At 54.1% G+C, this 26,150-nt stretch overlaps 10 protein-coding genes across 10 annotated transcripts; 2 read left to right on the top strand and 8 right to left on the bottom strand.

Moving 5' to 3' along the window:
* Window positions 1-736: 736 nt before the first annotated feature.
* Window positions 737-1,970, top strand: VTN00DRAFT_6952 (uncharacterized protein; the record flags this gene model as incomplete). The annotated part of the gene is made up of 3 exons (XM_069433645.1): window positions 737-1,201; window positions 1,276-1,693; window positions 1,801-1,970. The coding sequence occupies 3 exons, from the start codon at window positions 737-739 to the stop codon at window positions 1,968-1,970; spliced, it is 1,053 nt and encodes a 350-aa protein (XP_069287006.1).
* Window positions 1,971-2,581: 611 nt separating this feature from the next.
* VTN00DRAFT_6951 (uncharacterized protein) lies at window positions 2,582-4,053 on the bottom strand (the record flags this gene model as incomplete). Its single annotated transcript, XM_069433644.1, has 4 exons — window positions 2,582-3,237; window positions 3,345-3,429; window positions 3,473-3,927; window positions 4,023-4,053. 4 exons carry the CDS (start codon window positions 4,051-4,053, stop codon window positions 2,582-2,584), a joined length of 1,227 nt encoding a protein of 408 aa, XP_069287005.1.
* Window positions 4,054-5,149: 1,096 nt separating this feature from the next.
* VTN00DRAFT_6950 (uncharacterized protein) lies at window positions 5,150-7,280 on the bottom strand (the record flags this gene model as incomplete). Its single annotated transcript, XM_069433643.1, has 4 exons — window positions 5,150-5,282; window positions 5,355-7,017; window positions 7,077-7,125; window positions 7,191-7,280. The coding sequence occupies 4 exons, from the start codon at window positions 7,278-7,280 to the stop codon at window positions 5,150-5,152; spliced, it is 1,935 nt and encodes a 644-aa protein (XP_069287004.1).
* Window positions 7,281-8,395: 1,115 nt separating this feature from the next.
* VTN00DRAFT_6949 (uncharacterized protein) lies at window positions 8,396-11,475 on the bottom strand (the record flags this gene model as incomplete). The annotated part of the gene is made up of 3 exons (XM_069433641.1): window positions 8,396-9,428; window positions 9,483-11,196; window positions 11,397-11,475. 3 exons carry the CDS (start codon window positions 11,473-11,475, stop codon window positions 8,396-8,398), a joined length of 2,826 nt encoding a protein of 941 aa, XP_069287003.1.
* A 193-nt stretch (window positions 11,476-11,668) lies between these two features.
* On the bottom strand, window positions 11,669-12,268 carry VTN00DRAFT_6948 (uncharacterized protein; the record flags this gene model as incomplete). The annotated part of the gene is made up of 1 exon (XM_069433640.1): window positions 11,669-12,268. One exon carries the CDS (start codon window positions 12,266-12,268, stop codon window positions 11,669-11,671), a length of 600 nt encoding a protein of 199 aa, XP_069287002.1.
* A 2,112-nt stretch (window positions 12,269-14,380) lies between these two features.
* VTN00DRAFT_6947 (uncharacterized protein) lies at window positions 14,381-15,230 on the bottom strand (the record flags this gene model as incomplete). The annotated part of the gene is made up of 2 exons (XM_069433639.1): window positions 14,381-14,743; window positions 14,838-15,230. The coding sequence occupies 2 exons, from the start codon at window positions 15,228-15,230 to the stop codon at window positions 14,381-14,383; spliced, it is 756 nt and encodes a 251-aa protein (XP_069287001.1).
* Window positions 15,231-16,549: 1,319 nt separating this feature from the next.
* Window positions 16,550-18,074, bottom strand: VTN00DRAFT_6946 (uncharacterized protein; the record flags this gene model as incomplete). The annotated part of the gene is made up of 2 exons (XM_069433638.1): window positions 16,550-17,750; window positions 17,815-18,074. 2 exons carry the CDS (start codon window positions 18,072-18,074, stop codon window positions 16,550-16,552), a joined length of 1,461 nt encoding a protein of 486 aa, XP_069287000.1.
* A 2,064-nt stretch (window positions 18,075-20,138) lies between these two features.
* On the bottom strand, window positions 20,139-20,510 carry VTN00DRAFT_6945 (uncharacterized protein; the record flags this gene model as incomplete). The annotated part of the gene is made up of 2 exons (XM_069433637.1): window positions 20,139-20,404; window positions 20,492-20,510. The coding sequence occupies 2 exons, from the start codon at window positions 20,508-20,510 to the stop codon at window positions 20,139-20,141; spliced, it is 285 nt and encodes a 94-aa protein (XP_069286999.1).
* Window positions 20,511-21,122: 612 nt separating this feature from the next.
* On the top strand, window positions 21,123-22,887 carry VTN00DRAFT_6944 (uncharacterized protein; the record flags this gene model as incomplete). The annotated part of the gene is made up of 4 exons (XM_069433636.1): window positions 21,123-21,397; window positions 21,501-21,691; window positions 21,754-22,343; window positions 22,408-22,887. The coding sequence occupies 4 exons, from the start codon at window positions 21,123-21,125 to the stop codon at window positions 22,885-22,887; spliced, it is 1,536 nt and encodes a 511-aa protein (XP_069286998.1).
* A 1,341-nt stretch (window positions 22,888-24,228) lies between these two features.
* Window positions 24,229-26,011, bottom strand: VTN00DRAFT_6943 (uncharacterized protein; the record flags this gene model as incomplete). The annotated part of the gene is made up of 3 exons (XM_069433635.1): window positions 24,229-25,116; window positions 25,173-25,607; window positions 25,679-26,011. 3 exons carry the CDS (start codon window positions 26,009-26,011, stop codon window positions 24,229-24,231), a joined length of 1,656 nt encoding a protein of 551 aa, XP_069286997.1.
* Window positions 26,012-26,150: the final 139 nt, after the last annotated feature.

The following is a 26,150-nucleotide window of genomic DNA, read 5'->3' as shown; positions in this document are numbered from 1 at the left end:
CGACCCTTTTCTCAAGACGGGGATCTACTACGATATGGTCAGGAATGACGCGACACGCCGCTTAGTGCCGATGCTAGTTTGCACATGTACTACCAAGTACGTGATACAAAGCTCATTCATGCTCACCAGATCATGCAGATATTATCATTCCATTCCGCGAGGGGCCAGCCAGTAGTAATCTGTCAAGGTAACATAAAATCACCTTTCTCAAACGTCGCAAATCATAACGGCGATTAGAGATCGTCGATGATTCGACACGCAGGGAGAATCTGCAAGTGCAGATCTCATCACATCGAAATCTCGGGGTCCCTGGTCTATGATTTATGCCTTTTATTCTGCTGGTCAGGGAACAAGGGGTTGGGAGATATTCTGCAGGGTTGCATCTGATCTGGTGTGGCGCCATATGCTTGCCCTATAGAAGAGCGGGACTATGATTCCAATGCCTGTACGAGGCTGTACGAAGCCGGAAGCGAGGCCTGCTTCCTCTATGAGCTAATGAATCTGGTGATACTACCAGATATGAGGTCAAGGTGGGAAGATCTGTGCGGTGCAGACGGTGATGCCAAGCATGCTGCTTTTGAAGAGACTCGCAGACATCATATCTCCGGCCTCACGTGAGCAGCCCCGCCGGTGACGCCAAGCGCCGAAACGTCTTCGAGGAGTCGAGATCGTCGAGCTTCAACTTCAGCTTCATCTCTCTCTACTCCCGCGAATTACTCCCAGATTAGCCGTCACCATGCCGCCAGACCTCAACTCCCTCCCTCCCTCACGCTCCACCTCGTCCTCCCCGCTACAGCAGCGAACCTTCCCTCCCACTCCCGAAGGCGGGCAGGGCCGGTCGCCTTCCCCGCGCTCCTCCAACATATCTCTCGCAGCTGCGGCCACGATGAACGCAGCCGATCTGTCTCTGTCGCGCCAGTCATCCCGCAGCTCCCCGCGCACCACCGGCGGACCGTCCGTTTCGGAGCGCCGTCGTTCTGCCGTCGGGATGAGCCTCAGCCTGAATGATCCCAGCGTCCCCGGCCCGGGTGAGCTCCCCAGCAGCGACCGCCGCTCGTCCATCGGAAATGCGTTCAGGACGGCCAGTCCCACGAGCATTGGGGGCAGTCCGACCATCGCGACGGGAGATCCGCACCACCAGCGTGCGCCGTCGCTGGGGGAGATTCACCAGGAGCTCGAGCAGGAGCAGGAGGCGCAAGTGGTGTGTATCCCGTATCCCATGTCCCATATCATCTCATTCGTCATTGAAAGATAAGACACTGACTGTGTCTACAGAACCGACTCCTCCAGATGATCCGCACCCAACAGCTCCAGCTGCAGCAGATGCAACAGCAGCAGCAACAGCAACAGCAATCCTCTTCCTCCGGAACCGCCGTTGTCGACGACTCGACGCCTACATCTGAACGTTCCGTGTCATTCCCATCCGTCCCGCCGCTCCCCACTCCGGGTACTACTACCCGGTCATCGACCCTTTCCGCCCGCCGCGGCTCACGATCCAGCCAGGCGGCCTCGACCTCACCAAGTCTTCGACCGGTCGCAGTCGCTCCGGAACAGCAGCAAGTGCGCAATGACTCCGAGTCCGGAGAGGCGCTTGCGCGCAGAAGCAGCCGGGACGAGAGCGCATACTACCAGGCCGAGACGGCCATGTTAACCCGGGAGAACCAGATGTTGAGACAGCGGATCCGGGAGTTAGGTAGGTTACTTTTCGCAGGCCACATATATATATATATATATATACGTAGATCATATTGTGTTACATATCCCGATATGCATAATGACTGACTGACTGACAATTTACAGAACGCCAAATCAGCGAACTCACCGCCGCCACAGATCACGCTCCTCCGGCCTCATCCAACCTGGCAACCGCCTCAGTGATCGCCCAGACCGTCGAGGGCGCCGAAGAGACGGGCGGTTCGACGGAGGTTGTTCCCCCACCGAGCGCCGAGGGGGAAACAGAAAAGACCTGATCGTCGTCGTCCTTTTCAGCAAGTCTAATTTCTCCTCTCTTGAAATATCACAAATCTTACACTATCGTATCCATCTGAGACAGACAGCGCCCATCGGGAACATGGGGTTCCCGCATTCTCCCGAGTCAGGAGGAGGAGGAGGAGCAATGTCTGCGGTCCGCTATGCTATGCTACGCTATGGACATACGATGCAGGCTGCATGAATTACGTCATGTTTCAGGCCCAAGTCCGTTTTCGGAAATTTGCAGAGCGTCTGCAGATTATCCCTATCCTTTCAGCAGCGCATCACGTTGCTGCGTTGAAATGATCGAAACACATGTTATGGGATTATGGGTTATGGATCATTACCTTATGAAGCCGGGTCAGCTCCAGCGGCGCTATGCTATGCAATGTTCCTCAGGGGCGAAGCAATGGCAAGCAAAGTACTATACTATACAATATCAGAGTACAAGCGTCCTGCGCGCTTTACTTTACATCAGATAGTTCGCAGCTGTACTGACAGGAAATATCAATTTCCAATTAAATCTTACTCGGTCCTCCTATCCCTTCAACATTTAACTTTCCCAGCCTATATGAAACCCTCATCACAGCAGACATAGACCTGATCACATCTACTTCCTCCTCGGCAAAATCTTCTCCCTCTCCAGCTCATCCAAACACTCACTCAACGCCTCCCACGTATCGCACCACCCATCGAACCCAAACCGCCTCGCCTTATTCATACTAATAATCAGATCGAAATTCCGCCCCAGCACAAAATTCATAAACAGCCATGTGGCCTTGTCGAACGCATCCTTCTGCAGACCCTCCCGCTCCGCAAGCCTCTCCCACGCCTGCCGCACATCATGCCGCTGCGACCACGCCGTCAGGTCGACGTGCATCCGGACCTCCCCCCTCGGCACGTGGCCCGTGATCCCCATCTCCTCCTCGAGCTTGCACAGCGGCGGACGCTCGTTCAGCACCATGACCCTGTCATCGTGGCGCCCCGCGAACTGGTCCTTTGGGATGGTCAGCCCGAAGCGCTTCGCCAGACGGGGCCACATGGTCTGCCAGCTCTGCACGTCGCCGTTGACGACGTTGAAGGCGTTGTTCCCCGCGCGCGGCTCGGTCGCGGCCCAGAGGTTGAATCTGGCGTGTAAGCGGGAGTAGGTGAAGCAGTCGAGTTTGGTGTAGAATTTGGGGGAGCCGGGGAAGATGAAGGGGGCGTTGAGTTCTTTGGTCACGGCGGCGTAGAGGCCGAGGGCGGTGGTGAGGTTCATGAAGTTTCCTATTCATCGATCATTATCTTATTAGCATGTGTGAGACTTGGGTATATATATACCGTTTCGGGTAATATATATATAGAAGGAAACCGGGGGGGGGGGGGAAGGATACCTTTCGCGACACCAATAACATCATTCGGATACGTGACCACCCAATCCCACCCCTTCCCCTTACTCATCTCCACCAAGATCCTCTGCTGCACGTAATAAAATTCGGCGGGAACCCCCTCCCCCTCCGACCTTCACTCCCGCTGCCACTTCCTCCCCATGCGCATCCCCATCCTCCAACCACGGATCCTCCTCCTCCATCGGATTCTTCACCGGTCCCAGATGCACCCCGTACTGCTTCGCGCCCGTGGTCAACACCACCCTCTTCAGCGCTTTCTCCGCGCCCGTGATGCGTAACGCTTCTAAAAAGTTCCGGAGCATAGATCCATTGGTGCGGGCCATCTCGGCCTCGTCCCCCCTTTGCAAGTAGGCCGTGAAGAAGACGACATCGACGCCGCCTTTCTCGCCGGAGATGCCGACCGCGGAGAGCTCTTTGGCGATGACGTCAGCGGAGGAGAGGAGGTCGACGGTGTCGTGGTGGATGTGGGGAGGGTAGGATTCACGCTGGGAGCGGGAGAAGGCGTGGACGGTGGGCCAGGTGGTGGGATCGGCGGAGAGGGCGTGGATGATTTCGCGGCCGTTGATCCCTTGATTTATCATTAGTATATCCACGTCTATGGACGTGGATAGATATGGTGATGGGTATGAGAGGAGGAGGTTGAAGGTTGATATAATAACGTACCCGTAGCGCCGGTGACGATTGCGGTGGGCATTTCGGCTGTCTGTCTGTTCTGTCCTGTTCAATCCAATTGAATCGATTATCTTGTATTGTTTCTCGAAATGATCGATTTTGATCAATCTGTATAAAACGTGAACAGCCAAGCAAAGCACCAGGGAAATAAAATAGGCAAGGTAGGTCTTGAAATATATATATATATATATATATAGTCGTAGACCACCGGTAAAATAACGATACTCCGTCGTAGAAAATGGAGATATATCAATCAAAGTAGACAGATAGATTTAAGATCCTAACCTGATCACCTCAGTCAATCGATCCATCAAACAACAAAAAGTCAATTTGCTTGACTGATGGAAGGGACTCGAATCAATTCAATTGACATAGGTTGTTTCACTTCAACTCCATCGAAACTGGAACGGGACGGAGCAAATCTCGAATTAAAAGCAAGTCGTTGCATACTGTTGTATAAGCAGCCTGCACCGCAGTATTGACGTGGTTGCCAGACATACATGACGCATGTATGATGTGATGTACGTCGATCGACAAGAGCGGGAGCGGGAGCGTGAAGCGTCGAATAGATGGGATGGGATGAACCAGTGCCCAAGACTCGATGAAAAAGTCGATGAAAGGATGCTTTATTCGAACGGGCTATTGCATTGCTAAGAGACTAGGAGGGGGACCAGAGGGGTTAAATACCTGTAAACTGCGAGGCTCGAATTGAACCATTAGGGTCCCTTTTCACGATGCAAGCACCACACCCATCCAGCAACTTGCCTGACAAACAGTGCGGAGCACATCCACCGGCTTAACAACGGTACTTATCATTCGGGAACCACATGTATATACATATATAGACAGAAAACAAAAACGGCACATGCACATGCTTATACATATACATTGAGCACTATCACTCGTGTATCACAAGGTATAGACCTACTCTGTACAGCCCTCTCAGGAGTCAAGTCACACATCAAGCTAAACAGAGGAGGACACAACAGGTGATCTATCTCATCACAGAAAAACATAGCCGTGGCTCACTCGGGCAAAACGACTGCTAAATATATATAAAACATTCCATTCGTTTTCCTCCCTCCTTTCTCATCCATCGTATTGACAGGTATCTACTTTTACAGCTTGGCCTTCTCATTCTGCGCAAGCAGATCGGGCATCAGCAGGTCGCGCAGCTCGATGGCCGCCTCGTTCAGGTAGAAGCTCATGCGCTCGGCGCCCAGCTTCTTGCAGACGATGTTGAATTGGAGGCTAGACAAGTTAGCAATGAACATGACAGAAATTGAGAATACTTGAAGGGGGAAAAAAAAAAAGACAACCTACCTATCCTCGTTGATCATGTATGCAATGCCGAAACCGTCGTCGATGACCTGGCTCCAGCCGTAGCCGTTGAAGTACTCGGAGCTCAGCTGGCTGGTGGACAGGTACCACGAGCCGCTGTAGGCGTAGGCCGGGTCCTCGTACAGCGCGGGCAGCTTCTCACCCTCGCGCAGCAGCTTCTTCAGACCGAACAGATGGCGGTCGACACCGCGGCCGTCGCTCGCGTCCAGCGTGTACTTGGTGTGCGCGGCCAGCGCGGTGCGGAACAGACGCACGACCTCCTCGCGCGGCACGTTCGGGTCGGCGTGGGCCTTGCAGAAGGCGACGCTCTCGTCGGAGACAGTACGGGTGGTCTCGGTACGGCCCTCCTGGAACTTGCGGGTCGAGGCCGACTCGTACGTGGGGCGGTTCTTGCCGTACATCTTGAAGTAGGCCAGCTGGATGATCATCTGCACGTATGCGTCCGGGCTGCACTTGAACTTCTTGATCAGGCCCTTGCCGTACGCCTGGAAGGCCTGCACGCGCAGCTCGTGCGCCGAGATCTGCTTGCGGTGCTCCTTGGCCGCGGTCTCGATGGCCTCCTGGACGGCCTCGTCGACGTGGAAGGTGATGGGCTTGGGCTCGGGCAGGTTGGAGCGCACGGACTTTTCGGAGAGGTCGATGCGGTTGTTGAAGATGAGGTTGTTGATGTAGTCGTTCACACGGTGGGTCGGGGTACCGTCCATCATGCTGTGCTCGCCCATGAAGCCGGCAGTGCCGTTGTCGTTGATGATGAACTGCAGCGGCTTGTCGAACCAGCGGTTGCTGCCGTCACCGTGCCAGTACTGGTGCGCCCGCTCCTCCAGGGTCACGGGGGTGGCATCGTCCAGGCAGACGAGGAAGCCGGCCGACTCGATGTCCCGCAGGGCCTGCTCGTTGTCCGGGCTGGCCGCCAGCAGCTTGTTGCGGGCCTCCACCCAGAAGTCACGGTTGGCGGTGGTCAGGACACCGACGGCGGGGGCGCGCTCCGCGAGCTCGTAGATGCGCTCGAACTGCTTCTGCAGCTCGGAGACGTTGAGCTGGCGGCCGTCGACCACGATGGGGACCTTGAAGAACTGGTTCTTGCGGACGACCGCGATGTGCTGGTTCTCCTGGGGAGAGTACTTCTTGGGGTAGTCGGCACCGGGAGCGGGGATACGGCAGCAGTTGAACATGTACTCGTACGAGCTCATAGCCATGGGCTGGCCGCGCATGTACTCGGGCTCCAGGTTGCCCGAGTCGACCTGGCTCTTGAAGTCGAGCACGGCGGTGGTGATGGCGGCCGCACGCTTCGCCGGGTTCCGGCGGGAGCGGTCGTCCTTGTAGGAATAGAAGTAAGAGACGTAGGGGACGACGGGATCGCGGTAGCCCAAGTAGGCGGCGTGGTTCCACCACTCCGTCAGCCAGTTCTTGACGTTGGGGTCGGCGGCACGCTCGAGCAGCCTCTTCTGCAGCGGCTCACCCTCGCCGCCGGGGCGGATGAAGGCCTCGACGGCCTTGGAGGTGCGCTCGAACTCGGCCGGGGAGAGGAGCGGGTGGACGGACTTCAGGTACCGGCGGCCGGTCTCTTCGAGGGAGGGGACCGGGAGACGGGGGAGGGAGTCCTCGAAGCGGAGCATCTTGCCCTTGGACAGATCCTCCTTGTATCCTGCAGGCGTCAGGGTGAGCAGAAAGTAAGAGACGGCAGGCGGGGGTGCATGGACGCACCTTCGGGGACAGAGGACGCTTTCCGGCGGGGAGCCATGGCGAATGTCTTCTGCGGAAACAGTCAATGGCTGAACAGGAGGATATTCAGCAGGATATAAGACAGAGGGGACGTACAGGATATCTGGCGGAGAGAGTCCAGGACGGGTTCGCGGCCGGGACACGTCCAAGGGCGGAGAGGCGGCTTCGAGCAGAAGCCGTGAACATGCCTCGAAGTGGAGCTGGAGACGCGAGGGCAGAGAGCAACAGGGCACGGACACAGGAGAGGAGAACGGCGGTGAGGGAGGGGAGGAGAGAGAGAGAGAGGACGAGGATACGGAGAGATAAGAAGGATAAGAAGAGCAGATGGAGGAGGAGGTCGAGACGAGGACGTCACTGAAGAAGCGCCGAGAGCGTCTGGGGCAGCCTCGGCTTGAGGGAAGTCGGGCGCGTCACGGGATGGGCGCTCTGGGCCTCTTCTCCTGTCTCTCTTCTCCCCTTTTTCCTTTTCTCTTCTTTTCTCCCGCTCTCTACATCGTTCTTTTATATATACTGCTTATGGCTTATGCACACGCGCTGCTACGCTGTCTGTCTCTCGACACCGTTCTCGGCCGTTTGATATCGCGGAGATACCGACCACCGAGCCTCGGTCCGCCTGGCCCTGTCCTCGGGCGTGCTGCTGCAGGGAGACGGTTACTCCCGATCTATTCATGCATATATAAGGTATATATTTCTAATCGCTATATACACCTGTACATATATCACAGATCCAAATCAGATATTACAGACGGTGCACTGCGGTGTGGACTCTCATCCTAGCGATGCCGCGGGGCATCACGTGTTTCCCCGGACCGACTCCGGATCGGCCGAGTCGGACCTTCTGTCTGCTCTTCTCCTTTCCCCCCCTTCTCTTTTCCTCTTTTTCTCTCCTTTTATCCTGTCTCTTTTTTTTTATTACGGCTGCTGCATCTCGAGGAGGGATGCCTGGTCAGGACCATCTAGACCTCTATCACATGCATGTCCATGCGGTACACCGACCGTGTCAGATGTCGGGCTTCCCTTCACCCGTCCGTTGGCCCGTGGCTCGTCAGCTGCCTCCACCAGATGATCAGTAGATACTAGTAGACAGAAACAAACAAAAATCCATTCGCGTAGCAGGTATCTAGAAACAAGATAACTACAACAGATAGCAAACACCCCAGCCAGGAAAAACACTGGCCAGGAACATCAGACAACCGCCCTCCGCTCGACGCCTCGCTCACGGCGTCGTAACCATGTAGAACAGAACTCCATGTCAACTCCAACAGTACAACGAGAACAAATGTCCATAGCAGCAGACATTATCATGACACGGTCTCCACCGTCGACCCTCCTTTATTCTCCCCGATGCCCATGCCCATCTTGCGTCGCGGTTCCGCTCCGCCGCCCCGGAGCTGCCGCAGCTTCAGCAGCCCCGGCCCCGTGCAGATCCGCCCCGACTGCATCATGCTCCGCAGCCGCTTCCGCCGCGCCTCTCCGCTGCGCTCCTCTCCGCGCGACGCTCCCTCGTCCACCCACTCGATCCGCTCCACCTTGAAGCTCATCCCGTCGTGCGTGCCGTCCCACGCCCGCGACTTCAGCCCGAACATCACACTCGACTCGTACCGCTCCAGCCGCGGCAAGATCAGCAGCGTGATGTGCAGGTCCTTGTCCGGCGGCGGCACCGGCGGGATCCGTGCCTGCGTTTCTGCCCCCTCCTTCGTCTCGGTGCCTGCCTCGTCGCTGGGCTGCGGCGCATGTCCGTAGGTATCCTTGATCTCCAGGTCCAGCATCGACACGTCCACATCCTCGCCCCATTCGCCGCGGATGAACCCGGAGTGGATCGCCGCCGCCACGGGGTCCGAGTCGTCCGTGTAGATGCCCGTCCCCCAGAGCGCCCGTCGTGCGCAGATCTCCTCCCGGTGGCTCGCATCGATGCGGAAGCGTGGCACCCGGATCGTGAAGGTGCAGTTCTCCTTGCCCTCGAACCGCGGGATCGGGACCGGTGTCGTCGTGTACCCGAACTTGGCGCTCTCCAGGGGGGCGCTGGGACTGGGCACCCCGATGCGCGGAGCGTACACCGTCGATCCCAGATGGTGTCGCGGGAGGTGCGCGACGCTCTTCAGCACTGGCTCCACGTTGACATAGACGGTAGGTTCACGCGAGGGGGGCGGCGCAGGAGCATTGACAGCTGGTCGGGGAACGTGGTGGTGGTGATGATGGTGGTGATGGTGGTGCGCGGCACCCTCCGAGGGCGTCGAGGTCCGGTGGAAGAGGTTCATCGAGGAAGCAGACGTGCGGTGAGGGCCGCCAGCCACGTTGGCTTCTTCCTCGGTCTTGTGGCGGTGATGATGGTGACTGTAGGTGAGAATTAGAATATGCTGTAAATAACCTTTTAGAAGTGTAACTTACTGGTGATGGTGATGGTGTAGGTGTCTGCCCCGTCGTGCTGCCCGGCCGGGAGCGGCGGCCCGCTGGTCAACACCGTTCTCGCTTTCCACCTTGCCCTCCTCTTCTTTCGGTTTTCGTGATCGTCTAACTGGTCCGGGAACTGTGCGACCTGTCTTGCTATCATCGGTGGCTTCTCCATTCGTCGACCGGCCGTTAGCACTGTCGCGCTTGAACGGACTGGTGGCCATGGGCGTTGGAGGTCCGCTGCCCACCGGAGGAGCGGTAACTCCGCCCACTCCGCTTCCAATTCCGGAGAACACGCGTCCCAGTTCCCCCTTGATTCCCGACTCACCCGCGGGTCCAATGATCTGAGCCTGGGCACCTTGGACAGCCTGGGGCAGCGGGGACGCTCTTCCGCCGCGCTTGCCATCGTTGCCCACGCCCAGAAGGCTTCTTTGCTGCATTAACTCGTCACTTCCCTTCCGTCGCTGGTCATCATTTGCAGAGCTTCCGAAGGATGGCTGCGCCGTCGACGGAGCAGATGTCGGGGAGAACAACCGCGGCTGCTGGCTTTGGAACTTGCTGAGAGTGCTGCTCAAGAACGGCTGTTCGCTGGGCGGAGGGCTCGGGTGTCCCTGGCGTGGCTGGATGGTGATACCTGGGGGTGGACGGGAGGCTCCCAGTTGGGATCCAAGAGACTTGGTGTAGCTCTGGATAGCACCAAAATTGAACCCAGAACCAGGTTCAGGTGCCGGGAAACGCTTGGTCTTCGGAGACACCGGCTGGGAACGGGCCGTCTCCCATGCCGGAGCATTCTGCTGCCTGTCAACTTCCCTGTCTGGGAAGTGGGAACCGTATCGCGACTGAGCCTGAGGTCCTGGCGCCTTCGAGTCGGACTCGTGGGCCGGGCCCCTCTCCTTCTCACGGTTCGCCTGCTCCTCCGCTTGCCTATCCCCATACAGACCGTTGAACCTCTGCTGTTGCGTCTCGACTCCCGGATACGCCGACGCGGCTCGCTGCATCACACCGTCCGCCAACCCCGCGCTCGGTCTGGAAGGAGGGCTGAATCTGGGTGGTGGTCGAAGTGACGGCTCTCCGTGCTGAGGCTGGCTGCTTGGTCTCTGGATCTGGCCGCTGAGGCTCAGCCGTCGCGACTCATTGTACGGGGCCTCCGCAGAGGAGATCTGTGGCGACGCCTGAGAAGTGGGAGGCTTCTCCCCGTACTGAGAGAACGTCTGAGGACGCGACAGGCCTCCGAATTTGGGCGGCTCGGACACCGGCAGTTGTGAGGAGCTTCCGGAGCTCGATCGGTAAGGACGAGGGGGTTGGTTTTTCGAAAACGGCTTGTCGGGTGTTTGGGATCGTCCGAACAGAGGGTATTCTAGAGATGTTGGTCTGGCTGGAGCGGTTGGCGGAGACATCGCTCCCAGAGCTGATGGCGGAGGTGCACTGCCCAGCAGGGACGATGTCGCCGGTGGTCGGGAGAAGATCGACGTGGATCCTGTATCCCGAGACGGACGGTCTGCATCTGAGCCCAGCATCGACGATATCGACATGCTGCTACCGGGACGGTGTGCTGGGTTGCTCGGGGGCTCGCGCGCAGGGAAGGACGGCGGTTGGGGCGCAGGACCAGCTGCTGGCGGTCCGCGGGCCTGGTAGTGTTGTGGGGAGGACGGAGGGAGCATCTGACGACTGCCGAACGAGGTAGGCGCTGAGGGTGGCGGCTCTTGGGGTCCTGGATCAGGAAATTCGCAGTCAGCATCGATCGTAGACAGGGTGAATTCATCCAGACGGTAGAGCTCCAAGCGCGTCCACGGGTTTCACGTAGGCGTCGGCAACGGGGCGTCTTCTGCTGCGCAGAGGCCAGGAACCGACGCGCATCGAGAGAGCTTGGCGGAGAACACAGAGAGACAGCGCGCAAAACGCAGCACTCACCACTCGCGAACACGGGACTGCCACTGCTTCCCAGCGAGGACCGACGGGCCTGGTCGTGCGACTGCGACGCGGGATGCATGTCGCGCGCGAGCGGCTGTGGAGGACCTGGTGCTTTTGGAGCAAAGGGGAGAAAGCGAGTCAGCGTATCGTCTCTGCGGACATCGGGGACTTGCGGCTAGCGCCAACTGGGCCTGGCGGCGGTCAGCCGACTCGGGCCGGGCAGACGACGCGCTAGTCCGCATCGGGAATGGCGTACCAGAGCCCGGAAGCGGCTAGCGTTCCCGAGCAGCTGTGGTCGATCGGCGCCACAGGCGGTGGCTGGTGCGCGACAGGGTTACAGCCCCGGAAACGCAGGCCGGGGAAAGCGTCCCTGGGGCCTGGCAGACACACGACATGCTGTGCTCCCTCTGCTGTCGTCTCTCATATCCGCTTAGAGAACAGGCAGACGTGTAGTCCCGTGACGCGTGCCCATGCCGGGGAGTTGCAAGCCGAAACAGAACAGCAGTTGCCCTACCTTCGCGATATAGTGTGCCATGATCCTTCAACCCTCCATCTCCGGCCTTCATCAGCGATCCGCGGCTCGACGGCTGCGCGTGGAAGCCGTTGGGAGCATCGTTCCGCAGCGACGCGAACGGCACCGGCGACAGCGGTTTCTCGTGGGCGTAGGAGTGTGACGGATAGCCGTAGGGAGGAGGTCGCGTCGTCTCGTTCTCTCGTCGGCCCAGACGATCGTAGACGGGTTGCGATCGAACGTTGTGCAGGGAGGATGCTGGGCCGTACTGGCGAGGCGGAGGAGCGGCCCGCGGGTCGTGCGAGGCCGCAAAGAGCGACGGTCGCGGCAGCGGTTGGTGTTGAGGGTGTTGAGGGTCCATCGTTGAGATCCCAGAGGGTGATCTCGCCGTTGCAGGTCGGGGGCCCTACCAACCTTGCAGCCTACCCGCAGGTAGAAAGAAAAATGGCGGTGGGAGGCGGTCGAGCTCGAGGGTTTGCGACGCGTGGTCCCCGCTCGACACCGATCTCTGCAGAAGGAGAGAAAAAAAAAGCTTGCTCGAAAAGATCGCTGCGCTGGGGAGGAAAAGAACGACAGCAGGAGCTGGCGGTTAGAGAGGATGACGGCGGGAGAAAGGCAGAGATGGAGAAGACGGTGACCTGGACTAGCGATGGGCGAGCGCATGCGACAAGGGTGGGCCTGGCGTCCATATGTTCGTTTGGAGCAGGGAATAGCGAGCTTAGTTGCGATGGTCTAGCTGTAGCAGGGGAATTGACACACTGTTTCGGTGGACCGTGGGCGCGGGCGGTGGACTGTGGACCAGGTGGGGAAAGGATCCACCGGAAAAGGTATGCTTTTTTTTTGTTTTGCTGTCCTCCGCATGTACAACGAGCGTTCGTCTTGCGGTGTATGATGAGCTGCTGTCAGCCGGAAAGCCTCGCGACCCAGCCAGAACAGCTGTTCGATGAGGGGTCCGAGTACTCCACGTATTGGTCCAGAGCCGCCTGCGCTCTGATGAACTGCGTAACCAACCGCCAAATCGCGTCGCCCGTCGCATCAGAAGACTTGAATAAAAAAAATTTAATTCAAAAAAAAAAGAAAAAGCCCGGGTGCCCGATGCCCAGATGGCTTCCATCATCGGGCTTACAGAAATTTTAGTTCGTGCATATGGGAGATCTCCCCCCATGTTATCACCCGCGCCCGAACAGTCCGAGTCTGCACAACCCTACACCATCTTTATCCCACACGATCTACTTCCGACTCCATACGTGATCGGAGTATCCAGATAACATACATACTACTTAGTACAGTAATACCAACCAACCCAACTGCGAACCCTCCCTCGACCTGTACGTCTATGTCACCCGCACCATGCAGACAACAGATTATGTACGAATATTCCCGCATTAGTCCCCACCACCCGGGGCCTAAAACCCCGCTCGACCAACGTGTTCGCCGCCAACGAAACACACCCAAAAAAAGGATGGTGAAGAACGAAGAACAAACAAAAAGAAAATTTCTCCTATCAAAAATGCGACGTGTCAAGGGTTGCCTCACTCACCCTGCAAGCGGGTGTGTGCGTGCAACTGAAGAAGATCCGAGAAAAATAAAAACGTCAGTCATGCAGGTGCGGGCGCATCGCGGTAGGGCTGGGGCCGCAAAAACTTCAGCCGGCCAGTCAGTAGCCGCGGTCAAAATGCAGCGCTTACTTGTGCATGCAGTACCCTACCTACCTACCTAACTTCCGCACAGAAGAAGCAAGAAAACTCATGAAATGAAATAATGATGAAACTCGAATATTGCGCAGAACGATGACTGTAGCGAAGTTGCTAATTAGTCATCTGTAGAGGATGGGTGCACACCCTTGATTGATCATTACCTACTACTGCATAAATAATGCCCCAGATAAGAACGAGGTACTGTGTACCCAATCCAGTGGGGCATTTCATTGGCTCATACGGTCACTTGGTTTCGGCTATATATATCCAGCATAGCCTACCTATACCTAAACTTCTGAGCTTCCGTCCTCTTCACCAACTCAGCGATGGTTCTTAAGCAGGCCCTCAATGATGCGACAGCATGCACTTTCATTGCCTTTTTGTATGTGCGTACATAGTACCTGTCGCATGTTTAAAGTATTTGGTTACGTTGTATAGGTACGGAATTTTCTGGTAGACTTTCTGGTTTGGTCTGAACTGGTCCAGGTCTTTAATGATGTACTACTTAAGCAAGACATTCCATATGTGCCACCACAGTGGCGTCTAGTTCGAGCGGAACATTATTCGAGCACGAGAAAATTGAGGAATTGTTGGTCAATCTGCAGCCGCGCTTCCAAAGCATTACACCCTCGCAGCCCTGAATGCTCTAGTCAAACTAACCTATAATCCACAACTGAACAAGGGTAGTTATATCACTAGTTATAGATAGTTTCTGTATAAGATAGTTATGTATCTAGGTTTAATCTATCGCATGTGTTAAACATAGCCCAGCCCAGCTAAAGCTCTACCTCAATCGAAACCGGTATTCGAAACTCGAAACAATCCTCCCCACTCGTGAACCACTCCCGCTTCTCCGGATCCTCCGCCTGCCGGTAGAAATCCATGCCCCCCTCCACCCCGTCCGGCCCAACGGTCCAGATACCTTCCTCCACAAGCCGTCTCCACCTTCGCAGCATGCTGGCGAGCCGTGTTCGGTGATGCACAAAGTAGGGACATCCCCGGGTCTGAAACAAGCGGGTGGATGTTGGCCACTGCACGCTTCTTCCATCGCCCAGTGGGTAGGAGGAGAGGGTGTACGGGAGCACCAGAACAACGGAATCGGCCCAGTCCCACTCGGGTAGGATCCACAGACCGGCCTGCTGTTGTCTGTATTGATCATCTGCTGGGGGGGAAGAGGATCAGAGGGTCGTGAACGACTGGTCCACCGTTAAGCACCCTGTATGGGTCATGTACCTCCTCTCTCCTTTCTGTGTCCGGATGCTCTTGCACCTGCGGATGAGGGTTTTGCGAAGAAGAACCATCAAAGATTGTCAGTCCTGGAGCGATGAATTTGCAGCGTGGCTTCTTTGCGCGCTGTAGGAATGCCCTAGGGAAACCGCTGATTGAGGATAATAATTGAAGCTGGTCAGCGCTCGCCAGGGGCTCCTCTCGTGCATCGGTGGTAGAAATGTCTACCCAGTCGGCGTCGTCTGGAGGAAGTCGGTCGGTGATAGCTTGGACCAGATCGTCAGATTCCATGAGAGTCTCCTCAAGGATGGGTTCAGTCCACGGGTTGGTCTTCCAGCCGGGGACAAAGCAGCCCTTCGGGTCCTCCCCAACGAGGGTTGTCCCAGGGGACAGGCTCATACTTTATAAATTTAGATTCGACGATGTAATTCAGCCGTTCCAGCACCAGATGCAGGGGATGCCACTGTGAATATTCCGGCTCAAAGTCCAGATGGCTGGGCAGATAGCACACGGTCAGATCGGCCAGATCCGTGATCGTCCCTGTCCGATGGGATATATCTGGTACCAATCGCTGCAACCAGATGTCTAGACACATTGTGGCGGAGCGGTTTACCCTATGAGAGAATATCTTAGATACTTACTTCATGAAATAACCCTCACCAAGCACAAACGATCCTCATTCCTTTTCCGGCACTGACTGGACAGATGGAATCAATCCATCCCCATCCCGATTTCGACGTCACCATGCTGCAGATTTGTCTCAACAACGAGACGAGGATGACTTTTATTTGTTAAATATAGGTATCAACCCACTATTACCTATTTCCCATCACCTAGGCAGACGTACTGTATATATTATAAAACACATATCAAGTCAGGAGGTAGTAGATGGTAGTATCTACCTTAGAAATAGTGATCTCTTACAACTCTGACTACTCTCTAGTCCAGGAAGCCGAGGGAATTTAAATCCACACAGAGAACTTGATAGAGAATCAGTCAAATCAAAAGTTGGATGTACATGTACAGTACATACAGCGGCATCTAGGTAGGTAGGTAAGTTGGTATGCAGTTACAGCTTCTTTCTTGCAGCGATAGTATGTCCAGCTCAACAAGTCGAATGAAACAGAACAAGACAAGACATAATAATGACTTGCAGGTTGACCTCAGCAAGTAGGGTGCACTTTAAAAAAGAAAGTCCTCTGCGCTCGAAGGTGTACTGTACAACATCCCATGAGGATGAGGGTGGGAAAAAAAAAATCACAGGTTACATGAATGACAAAACAGGGCGTTCAGGCTGCTGCCTAGATAGCTCTGTATTATTCTTCTATATTTGTTTTGTTTTTCGTTATCTGTGGCTTTGTGGGATCCATTGTTTTTTTTTCTCTTGCCTACTAGTGTTTTCTGGCCCCCATTCCAGGCTGGACTATGAGTCCAATCGTTTCTCCAGTTCACGGGAAAGCATGGACGCTGCAGCCAAGACTTGCCAACCAGGGGTTCAATTTTCCTCCCCAAAATGGAATACGAAGAAGATTCCATCCAGGAAGCACTCTGCGATTGCATGCGGGGACATATGCGTTGTGGACAATAGGTAATCTTTCAGAACATGGATCTGTCTCGCGAAAATTCAGTATATATATATCATGACATTGTCTCGATATCTACAGTACAGTACATAACGAACGAGACAAATAATTTATAGAAAGAACGTCTCAAATCTATCATCCCTTCCCCGAAGACCAAAACTCGATAAACTCCCTCTCGTATGGCCTGCTATGGTCATGGTCACCCCCCAACGCCAACAGACGTCTCTGCCAACCCCTCCTCGGATTCTGATCGCCGATCCAGTCGACCTCGATCAGATCGACCCCCTCCGCGACCAGCGTATGCCAGACGAAGTCGCGCAGCTTCCCGGGCCAGCTCGGGATGTCGTGGTACCTCGCCTTGAGCCCGCGCTTGTGCGCCGCCCGCACCTGGGCCCGGATCAGCTCGATCTGCTGCGGGGAGAAGCGGCCGCGGTGTGGCCGGCCGATGGACTCCATGAAGTTGGTCGAGGCGCAGTAGCTGTTTTGCGCGTTGTACCTGTATGATGTGGCCGGGGGGTTCTTGGCTGGCTCGCGGGCGGCAGGTTTTTGGTTCTTGTTCGTATCTTCTGGCTTCTCCGAGGTCTGGGAGGAGCTTCCCCCGGCCTGGGCTTCTTCTCTTTTATGTGGTGAAGGATGTGATGATTTGAAGACATCAGCCAGATTGTTGATGTCGTTCAAGGCGATCTCGTCCATGGAAGCATCGAAGAATATGTCTCTGTGGTTGCGATTTGCACGGATCAGGTCGAAGGGGACTCTGCCTGTGACGACCACCGTCACGGGTCTCTGAACAACTTCCGATCCGCTGAAATGGGTGAGGTAGCCCATGTCTCGCAACGAGCCAAGCTGAGAGACCAGGCGCGGCCACAATGCATCCGCGGTGGATCTGAAATCAAGGAGCAGGATGAACGACTGGGTGGTGTCGTATTCAAAGATGCCTTTAGGGGGCTTGCTGTCTCCCTTCCCCTTGGATGCAGTGGCGGGATTACGCTCCTTGAGTGTTCTCAAGAGAGGATTGAGATACAGATCCTGGAGCGTATTTTTGGTAGTCAGCGCGGGGACCGAGCTGCCTACTAGGATATCGTCATTGTGCAACCAGATCTCAGCTTTCACTCCGGTGCAGCCGGATCCGACCGCGAACCGGAGAGGGTCGAGAGGCGAGGCAGTGTGGTGTGAGATGCACCGGACAGATCTGCCGCGATCCCTGAACTCGGCCGGCCACCGGGCCAGCTCTGGAGATTGCCCATAGCCGTCCCAACCGTCCCTCCTCCAGTCATAATCACCCGGCAGAAGAAAGGAGAACCCGTTGGACACCACAGTGATGCATTGCACAATTCCGCTAAGCGTTGGCATTGTTAATGACAGGTCAAGTACGTGCGACAGCGGAGGGGCGGTCGACGTACAGGATCATCAGCAGGACACACACTATGCGAAAGACGCGCTCATTCCAGTTCTTCCGGGCAGCGCTGTAGCAGCTTCTCAGGTAGATTAACAGCAACGGACAGCACTCTGCGGGATAGGAGCGCAGAGGATGATCATCCAGCATCATCGATGCATCGTAGTCGGGCACCGCCTCTACATCCCCCGACACGGTGGTGCGGAGCGGAACCGGGCTGGGAGCCCGAGAGCCGTTGCGTCGAACGGAAACAAAGGAAGAGGCCATCTTTGGCCTGTATTCTTTCTTAGGGAGCAAACATCAGGACCGAAATAGAATGTTCAAGTGATGATGATTCCTGAAGGAGACGGCTTTGTGGGGTAGATAAAGAACCGCGACGGAGCCTGGAACATGCCAAGGGGAAACGACAGGAGACTGCAGCCGCGTGCAGCCGCGCTGTAGATGTTATATACCTGATGTTTTCAGAAATGGCGCGGTTTGAACTAGGTTTAGTGACGAATGACGCTGACGACGACAGGCTGACAGCTCCCGAGGCTCGCGCAATACCGCCGCGCGAGCACGGCACGCCGCACACCTTACTCGCTCGGCTTGAGAACCGTCGATTCTGTGCGACGGGAGAAACTTGCCAAGAAATCAGTCTACAGGGCTGTGTATACTTCTTGCTACCTGGCTTTTGTTTCTTTTATCAACATGTTGGTGATTATTTTATCGTCCATGGGGGCCGTCACACTCTCTTGACAGCCGGTGTTGGAGCCGTGCCGCCAGCAGCGACCTGAAACAGCAGACACGGCAGAGCCCAGTCATCTCGTCAGTTTCTGTCAGCCACGAGGCTCTGCAGCGCTTCTTCCGGCGATCCCAGATTTTTTCGCTGCCAACGGGAATCGAGAGCGAGACCCTTCGCACGGTCAGTGCACATGACAAGCCTTGCGCCAAAAAGCTTAGCGTACCTAGATGGGCGCTTAAGCCAACCGGAGGCGTCGTCATGGGGATCCATCATGATCCCGTCGGCTGCTCTTTTCTCGATGAGTCGAAAAGATCAGACCTCCCCGAGATGGCTTGCGCAAGCAGCACATGTTTTCTAATTCCCGCGTACTATATGGAATTGACTCGAGCAAGGACTGCGTACGGAAAGAGTACTCCCGAAAAGGAGTACTCCCTAACAGTGAGGTAGACAGCATAGTTCATGGCATGGAAAAAAGACAGGCCAAGCTTTCACCGTCGCACTGCCAGCTGTCACCGCGTCTATGGATACCTGCAGGTCCGCTGAATGGGTGGTGCCGTCGGACCACGTGTGCGATCCACTTCTGATTCGACGTTGCGGCTTTTTTGGACTTGGAACTTTTGGGACCAATCATGCTGATTACGTAGGACATGACAGGTGGTTATTGTCCCGCATCAGACATGTACACCGGATCAGGGTTCTAAAAATGGCTGGGAAAGGTACGGTTTTTTTTTTCTGGTCGATTCTGGTTTGGACTTTGCGGTGATTGGTAAAACGGACATATTACGAGTAAGGTGAGGCACGTTGTGGTATTTAATTTATCAATTTCCAGGATTCCAGCTATTCTATGCAGCTATACATCTCTTCTAATATGAGATACTACACACACAACGCAAGACGTCCAGGGAGAAGAGAAAGTGTGCTAATTTTTATTTATTAGGTTTTTATTTATTAGGTCGGTATCTGTAGCAATGGACTGCTTTTTTTTTCTTTTGAATTACTTATAACCTAACTCTTTCCTAGACAGCATCTATTTATCCCTGCAGGTTATCTACCTAGTACGAGAATAGTATGTCAGTAGACCCTTCCTTTAAACAACATTGATCTCGGAAACTAGCGTTGATTTAGCACATCATGGCAAATAGATATAAGATGACAGAATTGGCACCAATTGCTTGCGGACCCAGCAGCATCAACATTAAAAGCAGGAAGCAAGACGCAAAAATAGAGATCATGTCAGTAGGGAAAGATAATCTGGTCACAAAGTTCCTCCTAACGCGCCCCGGCTATTAGGCAGAGAGGACAGTCTGAAGAAAATTGTCACGAGCTTTGTGACGCCATTAATTATCGTACAAGGAGTTATCAAATGTCAGACTGCTTCGTGCAGGAGTGCTATACCCATTGGTAGTGAGGGCTAGACGGAGGTGGCGTCGCAGAGAGCTTGACGCCTTCACTGGAAGAAACATTGTGTGCGACTTTCACAATGTTTTTGATCTGAGATGATTCCCGAGTCAGCGCTTGCGTCCTTATCAAATCCGTCCACACTCACCTGTCGGCCGTTAAGGCTGATTTCCGCAAATTGGCGGAGCTCTTCTTCAACATGGGCCTGTCTAGCCTGGAGCAAAGTGACAGAAAGTGTAGGCCCTGGCAGATGGGTCCAAGTCGTCATAACGCAGCTTCAACTGAATCTTATCCAGAATCGCTTCGTCAAAGTCTCCGAGCATGTTGGTGGTAAGGAAGAATGTCCAGTTATAGTACCCTAGCGTGTGAGGAAATGTAGCCACAAGACGGTTCCGTTCAAGCTGCATACCATTTTGTCGCTGGAGACAGGCGTCAGCTTCATCTAGCAGGAGAACAGCCTTCCACTTGCTTGCAACTTGGAAAATTTGAGTCAGTTCTGCCTCTAAATGTCCGGCATCTGTACTCAGCTCTCCGGAAGAGATCCAAAGAATCGTCAACACACCATAGCAGCTCGAAGACATTGCAAAGCACTCGCCGAGTAGAGAGGCTGTTGAAGGCGTTCAGCAATTGCTTCGGCAGCCAATGTCTTTCCAACTCCGGGTGGGCTACTATACAGACGTTTTAGCGATGTAGGGAGCCGCAGCTGAGATTGCGGCACAGGTGTTCCATAGGCTTACAACGAAAGGCTGACAAGAGGTGCGATGAGAGATTAGAAAAGCGAGTAAGTACTAGTCACCAGTAAATGATATATTATCTCGCACTTAAGTTCTGGTACTATAGTGCTGACCGAAGGATGCTGATGTTAAAACAGAGAGTCATAATTAGAACCCTGCTGTTTCTAATTTACGCTCCACCTCTTGCAACCGCATTAATAGCTCCGTCTACATGATGCCCTGATCCATGTCATAGACCCAATTCAACAATTCACAGCCATGGACTCTGTCTCTTAACTGATGCAACGATGCAGAAATGAATAGTCCTTTCTTACCAGGAAGTCTGCAGTGGTAGGTTCGCCCCACTCCATCTGTCCTTCTCAATTGGGCACTGACGGCAAACTCATAAGCTTCGAATCTCCCTCCCTGGCGGGGTAATTCAAACAATCACTCGCAGTCTCCTCATGGGCACCACACAAGATGCAGATTCCTACCCCGATCCTCTTTCTGGGTTTTCTGAGCCCAACGATTGCATTGGCTCATAGCAATCTCACTGTCGACACTTCTAATGGGCTCATTGCTGGTCATTTCTCATCGAGTCATCCTGGAGTGATCGAGTATCTGGGGGTCCCTTACGCTCAACCACCGGTCGGCGAGTTGCGCTTCGAAGCACCGCGCCCATATCAAGGAGAAGACGAGTACATTGCGGACAACTTTGTGAGACCCATTCTCCATTCTCAAATCGGAAGCTTTATGTGAATTGATTTTGAACGATGCTAATACACTCATGTAGGGATTGTGAGATTCCAATCACCTCAAAATTCCTGTCCTTGATGCAGCTAATCACCGAGACCCCAGTGACTGTCCGTACACTAAATCTTCGCCCGTTGACTATCCAGGCAAGACACCGCAATTTGATAGAATCTGGAGCGCAGTCGCATTGCATAGCAACAATACACAGAGTGAAGACTGTCTGACATTGAATATCTGGACGAAGCAAAGCCCCGGAAAGTTGCGAAAGCCGGTTTTGGTTCATTTCTACGGTGGAAGTATGTCTGTCCCCGGCCATATCCGTACGCCCTTGAAATCGGCTGATGAGAATCTTTCAAAGGATTCACTACTGGCACGACGAACACGCCATTCTACTATGGAGCGGATTTGGCTGACTCCGAAGACATCATCGTGGTGACGGTCAATTTCCGGATGAATGTCTTCGGCTTCCCGGGAATACCAGGTCTGCCTCCCAACGTCGGTCTCCTCGATCAGCGTCGCGCTGTGGAATGGATTCGAGATAATATCCTGGTCTTTGGTGGAGATCCACAACGAATCGTTATCTCGGGACAATCCAGCGGCAGCGCCGCGGTAGATTACTGGTCATACGCCTATGCCCAGAATCCCATCGCGGCCGGTCTTATATCGCATTCAGGAACTGTTTTAAGCTTCCCTGTCAACTCCCGGGAACTGTCCACTCAGCATTGGTACAATCTTTCCTCTTTGTTGGGATGCGGGTCATGGGGCGACGTGCTTCCGTGTATGAAGAAACAGAGTGTTTCTGCCATCCTCGCTGCAGCTGCGAGGATTCCGGCACCTCCCGATAGCAGCGGGGCACGAAGGCCGCCTGTTTTTCAGCCGACTGTGGATGATGTGACGATTTTTGATGACTATGAGAGACGTTCGCGAAACGGACAATTTGCCCATGTCGTAAGCACCATCTACTCACACGGAGGATCCAATAACCAAGCTCATCATTTCATACTACAACTAGCCATATCTTCTCGGCCACACAGATAACGAGGCTGGATTCTACAAGGTCACTGCGTACGCCCAAGGCACCAATCTCACTGACGCAGAATGGAACACATTCAACGTAGAGACATTTGCATGCCCCACCGCCAAGGAGGCGACGAACCGAATCCGCGCTGGCGTGCTCACTTGGCGATTTCGTTACTTCGCAGATTGGAACAATACGCGACTTTATCCTACTAGTGGAGCTTATCATGGGGTAGACATGCACATGGTATTTGGGAACTCGGAGTTGGTTTCTGGACTTCCTGAATCTGCACCGCAGAAACAGCTGAAACGAACAGTACAGCATGCATGGGCTACCTTTGTGAGAGATCCAAGTAGAGGGCTCACCGAGCTGGGTTGGCCTCAATTCAATCCCGGAGGTAGGATAACCAAACCACACTATCGATTCATCCAGATGCTTTTCTATTCATCTTGTCTGGCCGAGATTCTCGACTGATGCTTCTCTCTTGTTATTAGGTCCGACATTGTTTCGTTTGGGGTACCAGAATGATCCTGAGATGACATTTGTAAATCCAGGAGTATACGATTTCGCCTGTTCAAATAACACTGCATGAGGCCTCTCTCTCTCTCTTTTCTTTTTTTTTTCTTCACGAGGAGGTTGACGATTTTCTGTACCTATATTTAGTAGTCCTAGATATCCGCAGCACTGCTATTGCCTAAACAGTATCATTATCATCAAACTGAAGGTATTTGAAGTAATGAAACCTGTACGGGAGGACAAGAGATTCAAATACTAAAGAAAATTTCTCCTAAGGGTGGCTTAGCACATCAACAGCGACTCTTTCTGTGTCCAATGTCACCGTCCGACCTGTTCTAGCTCTCGAGCGAGAAGCTGATCGGAAAGCCAATAGAGGGCTTGAACCAAGACTCTGATCAATGCTTTGAAAGCTTTAGACTCAATCAGTTCGTTCTCATTTTTCGACCAGGATTTCTCGCTCTCAGGTTATCTGGGCGATGGTGTGGTGAACACCAGCACGTTTCACTTACGACTGCAGAATGTAAGCGTGGCAAATCAGCTGAATCAACTAAACACTTCTTGCTCCACTACAAGAGATGGATATTCCAAAGGCAAAAGATGGTCACAGTGGCTGGTAGAAGATGCGGGGACCTCTCTGGCTAGGAGGATGGAACAGGAGAGACACATAACGGAGATAAACAAAAATGGCGTCCCAAAAGGTCCTGATTAAGGCAGTCATACAGTTCTGCAAATAAACTGATAAATTGGCTTGACGACCTGAAGACAGAGCCTCACTGTTTTCTTTCATATATATACTCTTGACTGAAGGTTGAAATGAGCAGCAAATGTCAAGAAGGCACAATGCAAACATCAGAATGTGCGAACCTAGTAATCAGCAATCCCGAACTGGCTTTCAACACGCATTTATGTGGGAAATGTATCTAGACAATAAATAGGTGGCAAGCTAGAGTACTAGAAGAAGAAGAAGAAGCTATTGCACAGTGACTTCCAAGGTTGCTCTGTCGTCAGGTGCCTACCTACGTAGACATACGAGAATAGCACCATTAGAAGGAGAAATATTTGAGAGGCGTGGTGCAGGTAATAGCGATTGTTTCTACAACAATAATGAGAAGTGGAGAGACGTGTTCATACTAGGAATAGAGTTTGCATTCTACCTGGCTGATAGATCTATTTCTCTTTTAATATGAACGCCACATAAGCATAGATTTCGCTTTGGTGCGTTCACCAAGCCACCCAAATCTTCATTCATCTCTATGTAGGTTTACTGTACAGAGTCTACATGGTCTGTATTTTACAAAATCAGATGACCTCCAGCATTTCCTCTACACGACCAAACTTTTCACGAAGCTTCCCCTTCTTGCTGCCTCGCTCCTTCTCCACCGCATCGATGCGCAGCCAGTCCTGCCAGCTTGTCGGACGGAGGCCTCTCTTCTCCGCCTCGGGACGCACTCCTTCCCAACCCAGACCGGTGCTGCCGCCGGAGGACGCGTTCAGGAATGAGATCTTACTCTCACCATTGCCAGTCTTTTGGGCCTCCCAGTCTGCGGCTATGGTGTCCGCAGTCGAGAAGGCGTCGGTCATCGTCGACGCAATGACGCCCGTTGGACCACGTTTGACCCAGCCTGCGCAGTAGAGACCCGGGAGATGGGAGATGAGGTCACCGTCCGGGGTCTTGCTGTCTTCCGCGGGCTCTGCGGAGCTCGTAACCCTTCCGAATCCATCATTGGGGATGATTCCTCGACGCTTGTCGAATTGCATTCCTAGGTCTTCAAAGCCGGGGAGGGGCATGGACTTGTACCCGACACTACGGAAGAAGATGTTGGCTGGGAGGTCGACCTGTGCAGGCTTACCACTGGTAAGGATCTTTGGTGTGACCTGTGCGCTGGGAGAGAATGGGTCGGACGGGCTCAGCTCAGTGCGGTTGAACTTGACATGGGAGAGGCGGAAGGGGAATTTGGGGGACCAGTGGAGAGAGTGAGGAGACAGAAGGAAGTCCAGCGACCATTTCTTGGTTGCTTCTTCAGGGCTGGTGGAGGAACCCTTGGCGAGTAACTGGATCAGTCGCTTCTGGGCTCGCGGTAAGGAAGAGATGACATCCTCCGGGGGAAGCAAGTCCTGCAGGATTGGTTCAAACGCAACGGATGGCAGCTGCAGCAGCTCACGGACTTCTTTTATGGTAAAAGCAGCCTGGATATAATGAGTACTCTCTGTCACGTCCTGAATACGGGGGCAACTAAACCCACCTGCATCGGACCCCTACGCCCGACAACCCTAACTCGTTTGATCTTACTCTTTGCTAGCTCTTCCAAAGCATACTCTGATATATCAGTCTTCCGCAGGACGTCAATGTCGGTCAACAGAATCCTTGCAACATCGAGGGCCACGTTTCCTTGCCCCACGATGACTGCATTCTCACCAGCCGTGAGGTCAGGTCCAAGGTCACGGTACTCTGGGAGACCATTATACCATCCCACAAAGGCGCGAGCCGAGTACACATTTTTGGCTGCATTCTCTCCGGGAATTCCTAGCTCTTTGTCTTTCGAGGCGCCGTATGAGAACAAGATTGCATCGTAGTGCGGTTTGAGAGACTGCAATGGAAGACCGGAGCCTAGTTCAACATTGCCAATAAAGTTGAAACGGGGAGAGGTGGCGACTTCTGTGAACGTTTCCTCACAGTTCTTTTGTACGAAGTGTAGTCAGTTAAGGACCGAACTAGCAGTAGAATCGGCAGTCTGCATCATATGCGCACCTTTACTTCCGGGTGGTCGGGGGCTACGCCATATCTCACCAGGCCAAACGGCACAGGCAATCGCTCGTACATATCAACAACGGCATCATCAACCTTTTTCAGGAGCCTGTGAGCAGCATAGAAACCGGCTGGGCCCGATCCAATGACCGCAACCCGGAAAGGCCGGTCATTCCGAACGACATTGCTGTTGTATCTCCATTGAGAAGCCAAGGGAGAAGAAAGTACACCTCTAGGAGGCAGGCGAGAGGTTCTATTAATCAACGCCGTGCATCGCGCACAGACGAACGGCGCGCGCTTCAGATTCATCTTTGGATGATCTTGGGCTCTCCACATGTCCCGCGCGGAGATTTCGAGTCATACAGGCACACGTGACCTTATCGGGCGTTGCCCTGGCGACTATCGGTGTTGACAGCTCTAAGCCCTACGCCCTAGCGACCTATATCCACCCCGTCCCAAGGTACACGCTCCGACC

This window comes from Thermoascus crustaceus (assembly GCF_041956765.1).
Source record: "Thermoascus crustaceus strain CBS 181.67 unplaced genomic scaffold VTN00scaffold_4, whole genome shotgun sequence".
Taxonomy (NCBI): Eukaryota; Fungi; Ascomycota; class Eurotiomycetes; order Eurotiales; family Thermoascaceae; genus Thermoascus; species Thermoascus crustaceus.
Note: the sequence above shows the minus strand (reverse complement) of the source record. Positions and strands in the feature narration are given on the sequence as shown.